This window comes from Leucoraja erinacea, chromosome 9 (assembly GCF_028641065.1).
Source record: "Leucoraja erinacea ecotype New England chromosome 9, Leri_hhj_1, whole genome shotgun sequence".
Lineage (NCBI taxonomy): Eukaryota > Metazoa > Chordata > Chondrichthyes > Rajiformes > Rajidae > Leucoraja > Leucoraja erinaceus.
In genome coordinates this window covers 19,618,619-19,629,176 of record NC_073385.1, presented here as the reverse complement: position 1 = coordinate 19,629,176, position 10,558 = coordinate 19,618,619, and the positions used below count along the sequence as shown (strand labels likewise).

Sequence of the window (10,558 nt, the reverse complement as noted above, 5' to 3'; positions counted from 1 at the left end):
CATCTGCAGCATTTTATGAGGGTTGTTGTTGTTCCGGCGCCTTTAATTCGGAGCACGTGCGGCGTTCCCAGGACCCGCACTAAAAAACTCTGGGGCCCCGGGGGGGGGGGGGGGGTGGTAGAGAAACTCAACTCAATCACAAAATAAGATTTAAATCTGAAAACGTATTGTAGCTGCAAAACGGTCCGCGCTGCCGTGTGTTTTTTTTGTGGAATTGTGTCGGTGGTTGTGAGTTTGTGAGCGGTTGGAGCGGACGTATTAAGAGCTGGATTTAATATTTTAAGTCGGTTCGGGTTCGCCATCATGAACATCCCCCCCCCTCCCCCGGTGTGGGCTGCCCCGCGCTGCCGCCGGCTCGGCTCAGTGCGGCTCCGGTGACCGAGCGGAGCGGAGCGGACACGGGGCGGGAGCGTCGTCGACCAGAGGCTGGGACCGGGGAGCAGCAGCAGCGGGGGCGCTGGCTGGGACTGAGCGGTAACCGGGCCTCAGCCGGTAAACCCGGAACCGGTGACGGTGACCCAGCGGGGCGGGGAGTAGCTGATCGCCGGGTTTCAGCAGCAGAGAGAGCGGGAGAGAACCAACCGGGCACCGGCACCGGGTCGTCACCGAGGCCCAGCGGCTGTGGAGCAGGAGCAGGAGCAGGAGCAGGAGCGGCAGCGGCGACCGACAGCCGTGCCCACGAGGAGTAGGAGCCGGAGCCGGAGCCGGTGTCGGGCCCGCTCGGTACCCGAGGCCGAGGCCTAGCGATCCGCCGGAGCCGGGACTACCCGACAGGCGACCAAAGGCCCGAGAGAAGCCGCGGACTCGCCGCTCGCCCCGCGACCGAGGGCAGGGCAGAATCCCCGGGCCGTCGTGAGGCCGGTGCCCGCCCGTGGGCTGCCGTGAGGCGGAGGCCCCAGCAGAATCCCCGGGCTGTGGTGAGGCGAGTCCCCGGCGGGCCATGGCGACCCCACGGGTGTGCCGCACCTGCGGCTGCACGGACATCGAGTTGGACCCGGCGCGGGGGGACGCGGTGTGCACGGCGTGTGGCTCCGTGCTGGAGGACAACATCATCGTGTCCGAGGTACAGTTCGTGGAGAACAGCGGCGGCGGCTCGTCGGCCGTCGGACAGTTCGTCTCCCTGGACGGTGAGCGCGCCCCCCGACCCCCTCAATGCGCGGGCACGCCCCACCACCACCCATTGACCCCTCCATGTGTGCCCCCCTCCTCTCCAACCCATGTATGTGCACTGTCCCGCCCCGACTCTACTTCCATGTACACCTCTTTCACCCTTTACCCGCATGGGCTCGTTTCCCACTCTTCCCCGCAATATGCTGATATGACCCCGCCCGCCCTGCGGGCACTGCTCTCCCTCTGGACCCCATCACTGTGTGGCACGCCTCCCCCCTCGGTGTGCCCCTGTCTCCCTCTTTCTCCTTCCTCTTGCTACTGCCCTTCCATGATCCACCTGCTCCTCCCCTTGTTGATTGGTAGGGCCCCTGTAGCCCCCTCCTTTATACCCCTTTGTATAGCTTTCTCACTGTACCCCGGTTCTCGTGACAATAAACTAAACTTTCTAGGCATGGGTTGGACAAGACCTCCCACCTGCTGGCATAGCTCCCCCCACCTACCACCGGTATGGTTCACCTTGTGTCACCCCTCCAAACCCCCCTAATTGTGCGGGCAGGTTCCCTTCCCCTGTGCCGTTGTCGAATTAATTTTACATTGGTAATTATATCTCTCTTTGTCAGCGTGGTTTATGTTTACTTTTGTGAGAATATAATGTGCGGTGCCTTTGAAAAGTTTCCAGACGGTTTGCAGTGAAAGTTGCATTAATTGCTGTGAAATGCTAACTTCAAATTTCTGTTGTTCCTTGTGGGAGCTTGAGTCACTTGCAAAAGTACTGCAAGTTTTGAAATTGTTGGACTCTTGCAATGTGTAAAACTGACAGGAGTGATCAAGAGTAACTCAGCGGGTCGGGCAGCATCTGTGGAGAACATGGATAGGTGATGTTTCACAGAGTGCTAGAGTAAAGGGCCTGTCCCACTGTACGAGGTAATTCAAGAGCTCTCCCGAGTTTTAAAAAAAAAATCAAACTCGTGGTAAGTACGTAGAATGTATGTAGCGGGTTCGTCGGAGCTTTGGATGTCTAGTAGCGGCTCGTAATGCTAACGGCAGGTACTCGGGAAACGAGGTAACTCGTGAAGTTTTTTCAGCACTGTGAAAAATGTCCACGAGAGCCCCGAGTACCTACGAACGGCTATTACTGTAATTCTCCGAGTTCGAATTGGGAAACTTGGGAGAACTCTTGAATTACCTCGTACAGTGGGACAGGCCCTTAACTCCGTAGGTCAGGCAGCATCTCTGGAGAACATGGATAGGTGACGTTTTGGAATGGGACCCTTCATTGAACTGAGAATGCTGCCTAACACTCTGAGTTACTCCAGTACTTTGGTTTTTTTTTGGCAGCCAGCATCTCCTGTCCCTTGTTTCTCTAGGAGTAATCGGGACCTAACAGTGGTGTGGCTGAGTGAAATAATTCTATCCATTGGACACTAATAATAATTCTCAAATAATTGGTGTTGGACCTCCTACAGATACATTAGAATAATAATAATAATAATAACTTTATTTGTTAAGCACCATAAAAACAACCAAAGCTGACCTAAGTGCTATTAGAGGGCCATGGTAAGCCCTATCCAAAAACTGCATCAGCCTAGGTGGTGTTGGAAATGGGAGTTCAAGAGTTGAGTGTGTTTTATTGTCTTATATCCTGAAACGGAACAATGAAATTCTTTCTTGAAGCAGCACAACAGAGATATAACGTGTGTAAGAAGGAACTGCAGATGCTGGCTTAAACTGAAGGAACACACAAAAAGCTGGAGTAACTCAGCGGGACAGGCAGCATCTCTGGAGAGAAGAGATGGGTGACGTTTCGGGCCGAGACTCTTCTTCAGCCTGGTTAGGGTTATGGGAAACGAGAGATTAGCCGGTGATGTGGAGAGATAAAGAACAATGAATGAAAGATATGCAAAAAATAACGATGATAAAGGAAACGGGCCATTGTTAGCTGTTTGTTGGGTGAAAACGAGAAGCCGGGGTGACTTGGGTGGGGGAGGGATAGAGAGAGAGAGAGGGAATGCCAGGGCTACCTGAAGTGAGAGAAATCAATATTCATACCTCTGCCCAAGCGAAATATGAGGAGGAGGACAATGGAGGAGATGTAAACAGTACTCTGTAAACCCCATAATCAACAACAAAGTTCTGTATGTACATATATATCATAATCATACTTTATTAGCCAGTATATTTTGCAACATACGAGGAATTTGATTTGCCATAGTCATACCAATAAAAAGCAACAAGGCACACAAAATACATTTTAACATGAACATCCACCACAGTGACTCCTCCACATTCCTCACTGTGACGGAAGGCAAAAAAAAAAAATGCCCAAAGTCTATGTAGTTCTGCACTTATTTGGAGGTTGTGGTGTGTAAGAGCCTGATGTTTGTAGAAAAGAAGCTGTTCCTGAACGTTAAAGTTTTCAGGGTCCTGTACTTTCAGGAGTGAAATGAGGGTGTAGGTCTCTGATAATGCTGGTTACCTTTTCGAGGCAGCAACTCCTATAGACCCCTTGGACTTGGAGAGGTCATTACCCGTGATGGACCAGGGCAGTGTTCAACACTTTTTTGCAGTCTTCTTCATCTCTGGGCCTTTGAGTTGCTGAACCAGGCCATGATGTAACCAGTTCTACAGCTGCAGAAGTTCAAGAGAATATTCAAGAGTAATATAGCAGTTTGCTTACCAAACAAAGATGGGGGTTGAGGATGCCACAATCCACCTGCCCCATCGTTCCTATGCTCACCTGGATGAGCCGGGAAGCATCGAGTCATGTTTTTTTTTACTTCTCCAGTGCTTTTAACATCGTTCAGCCTGCACTGCTAGGGAGCAAACTGACGAAGATGCGGGTGGATGCTCCTCTTCCTGTGCTGGATCACCATCTACCTGATTGGAGGACCACAGTATGTCTGGCTACAGAACTGTGTCTCGGACATGGATGTGAGCAACACAGGGGGCCCCACCGGGGACGGCCCGCTCTCCCTGTTCACCATCTACATCTCGGACTTCTGATACACCTCGGACTCCTGCCAGCTGCAGAAGTTTTCGGATGACTCTGCAATTGTGGGCTGCATCAGTGAGGGGAGGGAAGCTGAATACAGAGGTGTGGTCAACGTGTTTGAGTGATGTGGGCTGAATCACCTCCAGTTCACCTCCGGTAAGACGAAGGAGTTAGTGGTGGACTTTAGGAACACCCCTGTCTCCATCAATGGTGTGGATGTGCAGTTTACCAAGGAATACAAGTACCTTGGAGTTTACCTGGACAGTAGACTGGGCTGGTTCAGGAACGCTGAGACCCTGTACAAGAAGGGACAGAGCAGGCTGTACTTTTTGAGAAGACACCACCCCTTCAACGTCTGCAATAAGATGCTGCAGATGTTCTACCATTCGGTGGTAACCAGTGCCATCTTCTTCACAGTCGTGTGCTGGGGCAGCAGGGCGATGGCTGCGGATGCCAACAAGATTAACAAAACTCGTCAGGAAGACTGGCTCTGTCCTGGGAGCGGAGTTGGATTCATGGGAGGTGGTCTTGGAGGGGAGGATGCTCCTCAAAGTACAGAGCATCCTGGACAATACAGCTCACCCCCTCCATTACACACTGGCCAACCAGAGGAGTACCTTCAACAACAGACTGGTTCCACCAAAATGCAGTAGAGAATGCCACAGGAGATCCCTTTTCCCTGTAGCTATCAAACTGTACAACTCCACCCCCTCCTTCTGTCGTGAGGTAGACTGTGTCTTTCCCACCTCCCCCCACGATCTTTGCAGATCCTTTCCACTTGTCACTTTAATTTCATGTTTCGTGTATCTTGTATCTTGACTGTTGACAGACCAATTTCCCTCCTGGGATAAATAAAGTTCCGAAGATTCTAGACACAAAAAACTGGAGAAACACAGCCGGACAGGCAGCATCTCTGCATCGTATCGTAATCCATGATGGAGCCAATATCACTAGCCAGCGTAGACCTGGAGTCCTAATGCAGGGTCTCGACCCGAAACGTTGACCATTTCCTTCCCCTCACAGATGCTGCTCAATCCGTTGATTTCCTCCGGCAGATAATTTATCACCAACAAGCCTAAGAGCACAGGAGCAGGGGAATAATTGAGGCTACTCCTGTTCCAAAACACCATGGTTAGTCTTCTACTGTGACCACTTTTCTGCGAACAGTGCAGTATAATAAGGGCGTGTATCGGTTATGGGAAGAAGCCAACAAAAATGGGAATGAGAGGAAAAATGTAGATGAGACACGATTGAATGGCAGAGCCGACTTGTGATGGGCTGAACGGTCTAATTCTGCTCCGATATCTTATGGTAAATATTTTGTTTAATTTAGAGATACAGTGCGGAAACAGGTCCTTAGGCCCACTGAGTCCGCACCGACTAGCGATCCCCGCACATTAACACTATCCTACACTAGGGACAATTTTTACATTTATATGAGGCCAATTAACCTGCACACCTGTACGTCTGGAGTATGGGAGGAAACCAAAGTTCTCGGAGAAAACCCACACAGGTCACCGGGAGAATGTACAAAGTCTGTGCAGACAAGCATCGGTGGACAGAATCAAACCCCGGTCTCTGGCGCTATGCGCTACAAGGCTGAAGCTCCACCGGCGCACCACCATGCCGCCCATATTCTTGGCATGTGGTTCCCTCAAGTGCTTTAAGACGTTTGTTTTGCCAAGATGCAGTTTAGTTGCGATGTACAGTGACCTCCATAATGTTTGGGGCAGACGCATCATTTATTTATTTGCCTCTGTACTCGACAATTTGAGATTTGTAATAGAAAGAATCACATGTGGTTAAAGTGCACATTGTCAGATTTCAATAAAAGCCATTTTTATACATTTTGGTATCACCATGTAGAAATTACAGCAGTGTTTATACATAGATTCCTCCCCCCCCCCCCCCCCCCCCCCCCCCCCCCCCCCCATTTCAGGGCGCCATAATTGGGATACAACAATGTCATGTAAATGAAACTAGTCATGTTTAGTATTTTGTTGCGTATCCGTTGCATGCAATGACTGCTTGAAGTCTGCGATTCATGTACATCACCAGATGCTGGGTGTCTTCTCTGGTGATGCTGTGCCAGGCCTGTATTGCAGCCATCTTTAGCTTATGCTTGTTTTGGGGGCTAGTCCCCTTCAATTTTCTCTTCAGCATATAAAAGGCATGCTCAAGTGGGGTCAGTTCGGGTGTTTGACGGCCATTCAAGAATTGACCATATCTTAGCTTTGAAAAACTCCTTTGTTGCGTTAGCAGTATGTTTGGGATCATTGTCTGGCTGTAGAATGAACTGCCAGCCAATGAGTTTTGAGGCATTTGTTTGAACTTGAGCAGACAGGATGTGTCTATACTTCAGAATTCATTGTGCTACTACCATCAGCAGTTGCCTCATCAATGAAGATAAATGAGCCAGTACCTTCAGCAGCCATACATGCCGAGGCCATCATACCCCCACCACCGTGTTTCACAGATGAGGTGGTATGCTTTGTATCTTGGGCAGTTCCTTCTCTCCTCCATACTTTGCTCATGCCGTCACTCTGATATAAGTTAATCATCATCTCATCTGTCCACAAGACCTTTTTCCAGACAAGCATCGGTGGACAAGAGCTTGGTTGCTCTTTTAAGTACTTCTTGGCAAACTGTACCCTGGCCATCCTAGTTTTGCAGCTAACCAGTGGTTTACATCTTGCAGTGTAGCCACTGTATTTCTGTTCATTAAGTCTTCTGCGGGCTGTGGTCATTGGCAAATCCACACCTGACTCCTGAGGAGTGTTTCTGATCTGTTGGACAGGTGTTTGGGGATTTTTCTTTATTGTAGAGCGAATTCTTCTGTCATCAGCTGTGGCGGTCTTCCTTGGCATGCAAGTCCCTTTGCGATTAGTAAGCTCACCAGTGCTCCCTTTCTTCTCAATGATGTTCCAAACAGTTGATTTTGGTATGCCTAAGGTTTGGCTAACAGTTTTATTCTTGTTTCTCACTCATAATGGATTATTTGATCATTATTGGCACAACTTTGGTCCTCGTGTTGATAAACAGCAATAAAAGTTTCCAAAGATGATGGAAAGACTAGGTGCTGAGAGCTCTCTTACACCTGCATTAAGGAGACATTTAAACACACCAGAGCAATTACAAACACCTGTGAAGCCATGTGTCCCAAACATTGGTGCCCTGAAATGGGGGAACTATGTATACACGCAGCTCTAATTTCTACATGGTGAAACCAAAATGTATAAAAAACACCCTTTAATATTATCTGACAATATGCACTTTAACCACATGTGATTTTTTTTCCTTTTTTTTTTTCTATTACTAATGTCAAATTGTGGCGTACAGAGGCAAATAAATAAATGATGGGTCTTTGTCCCGCACATTATGGAGGGTATATGCCCCCGTTCCCCACCTGTACTTGCAACAACTTCTCTTCTTTCCCCTCCCCTTCCACCTATATTCCTTGCTCTGGCTTCACCTCTTCAGTCTCTATATCTCACCTTTTGTCTTTTCATCTCATAAGGAGGTAAGAAGGAATATGAGCAGAATTAGACAATTTGGCCCATCAAGTCTACTCTGCCATTCAATCATGGCTGATCTATCTCTCCCTCCTAACCCTATTCTCCTGCCTTCTCCCCCGTACTAATCAAGAATCTATCTATCTTTGCCTTAAAAAATATCCACTGACTTGGCCTCCACAGCCTTCTGTGCAAATAATTCCACAGATTCACCACCCTTTGACTAAAGAAATATCTCCATCTCCTTCCTAAAGGAACATCCTTTAATTCTGAAGGCTGTGCCCTCTAGTCCTAGACACTCACACTAGTGGAAACATCCACTCAATCCAAGCCTTTCACTATTCTGTACGTTTCAATGAGGTCCCCCCCTCATCATTCTTCTGAACTCCAGTGAGTGCAGGCCCGGTGCCGACAGAAGCTCATCATAGGTTAACCTTCTCATTCCTGGGATAATTCTTGCAAACCTTCTCTGGACCCTCTCCAGAGCCAGCACATCCTTCCACAGATATGGTGCCCAAAATTGCTCACAATATTCCAAATGCGGCCTGACCAGCGCCTTGTAGAGCCTCAGCATTACTTCCCTGTTTTTGTATACAAGACCTCTTGAAATAAATGCTGGCATTGAGTTTGTTTTCTTTACTATTGATTCGACTTGCAGACTAGCTTTTTGGGAATCCTGCACCAGCACTCCCAAATTCCTTTGCCCACTTCTGATTTGTGGATTCTCTCCCCATTTAGAAAATAGTCTATGCCTTTATTCCTGCTACCAAAATGCATGACTACACACTTTGCTACACTATATTCCATCTGCCACTTCTCTGCCCACTCTTCCAACCTGTCCAAGTCCTTCTGCAGAGTCCCTGCTTTCTCTACACTACCTGCCCCTCACCTATTTTCGTATCATCTGCAAACTTTGCCACAAAGCCTTCTATCCACTCGTCCAAATCATTAATATACAACGTGAAGAGTAGCGGCCCCAGCACTGACCCCTGCGGAACTCCGCTGGTCACTGGCAGCCAACCAGTAAAAGCCCCCTTTATTACCACTGTTTGTCTTCTGCCATCCAGCCAACCTGCAATCCATGCTAGTATCTGCCCTTTGATACCGTGGGCTCTCATTTTCCTTTGCAGCCTCACGTGTGGCACCTTATCAAAGTCTTTGTATAATCTAATCTAAGTGAACAACATCTTCTGACTCTACTTTGTCTGTCCTGCTTCTTCTTCATTCACTTCTTCAAAGAATTCCAGCAATTTTGTCAAGCAAGACCTTCCCTTCACAAAGCCATGCTGACTTCCGCCTATTTTATCATGAACTTCTAACCTTTATCGTAACCTCATCCTTTATATTTATATCCTTATATCGCCCCAGCGCAGAGGGAGAAGAGGAGGGAAGAGACTGCGACCTAAGACTTTTGCCTCCATCACAGTGAGGAGATGCTGGGTGGACTCACTGTGGTGGATGTTAATGTGTGTTTATTGTATGGTATTATATGTATGGCTGCTGCAATTTCGTTCAGATTTCTGAATGACAATAAAAGGCTATCTATCTATCTATCTATCTATAATGGACGCTAAAATCTTACCAACCACCGAAATCAGCCTATAGTTCCCACTATGCTTCCTTGCTCCCTTTTAGTGCAGCGGGGTAATATCAATAAAATGGTGGCGCAACGGTAGAGTTGCTGCCTCACAGCGCCGGATACCCGAGTTCGATCCCGACCACGGGTGCTTGTCTTCAGAGTTTGTAAGTTCTGCCCGTGACCTGCGTGGGTTTTCTCCGAGATCTTCGGTTTCCTCCCACACTCCAAAGATGTACGGATTTGTAGGTTAATTGGCTTGGTGTATGCCTAAAATTGTCCCTGGTGTATTTGTAGGATATTGTTAATGTGCGGGATTCGTTGCTTGGTGCTAACTCAGTGGGCCGAAGGGCCTGTTTCTGCGCTGTATCTCTAAAAAAAAAACTTCTCCCACATCATTGTCCAAGGTCCAGTCTTGCCCCTTTCTTGCATTTTATATAACTGAAGAAACTCTTCTTGTCCTATTGGTTAGCTCGCCTTCGTATTTCATCTTTTCTCCCGGTATTGTCTTTTTAGTTACCCTCTGTTGTTCTTTAAAAGCTTTCCAATCCTCTGGTTTCCCATTAATCTTTGCTATGTTGTACGCCTTCTCTTTTAGTTTTACACTGTCCTTGACTTCCCTTGTCAGCCACAGTCGCCTCTTTCTGTCCCTAGAATCTTTCTTCCTCTTTGGAATGAAAAGATCCTGCATATTCTGAATTGTTCCCAGAAATTAGATTATTCCCATATATTATTAGGTAATAATCTGCCTTCCTGTTTTTGCTACCAAAGTGGATAACCTCACATTTATCCACATTAACCTGCATCTGCCCACTCACTCAACCTGTCACCGGGCTTTGTTCTGCCCCCTGCCCCCTGCCCCTCGTCTCTTCCAGCTTTCACCCCCCACCCCCCAACCCTCCATCAAAATCAGTCTGAAAAAGGATCCCGACTCAATTTGTCACCTGTCCACGTTCTCCAGAGACGCTGCCTGAGTTATTCCAGTACCTTGTGGCTCTTTTTTTCTGCTCTTCTTTAGAACTCTTCTTTAGTTCCTTGTTCCTACTATGCTTCGTGTTATCCTGAGTGCCCATTGGTGCACTCCCACTGTAGCCTGAACTGCAGATTTGGGATCTGAGGGCTTTGGTCCCACGTTCTGCTTCTGCTTGAGATCAAGCTTGAGGAATTCCATGAGCTGAGCTATGGTGGCTATGAGCTGCCAGAATATTTAGTTTTGTTCTGTTTATTGTGTATACCGAGGTAGTGAAAAGCTTTACCAGTCAGCGGAAAGACTATACATGATTACAATCGAGCCGTGCACCGATACAGGATAAAGGGAATAAGGTTTAAGTCCGATTACAGATAGTCCAAGGGTCTCCAATGAGGTAG

The 10,558-nt window shown here is 48.1% G+C and overlaps 1 protein-coding gene across 1 annotated transcript in view; it reads left to right on the top strand.

Moving 5' to 3' along the window:
* Positions 1-641: 641 nt before the first annotated feature.
* Positions 642-10,558, top strand: part of brf1b (BRF1 RNA polymerase III transcription initiation factor subunit b) — a 315,095-nt gene continuing 305,178 nt past the window's right edge. Inside the window, exon 1 of the mRNA XM_055640253.1 lies at positions 642-1,127. Coding sequence (XP_055496228.1) covers positions 941-1,127 — 187 coding nt within the window. The 5' untranslated portion in view covers positions 642-940. The remainder of the gene's footprint in view (positions 1,128-10,558) is intronic.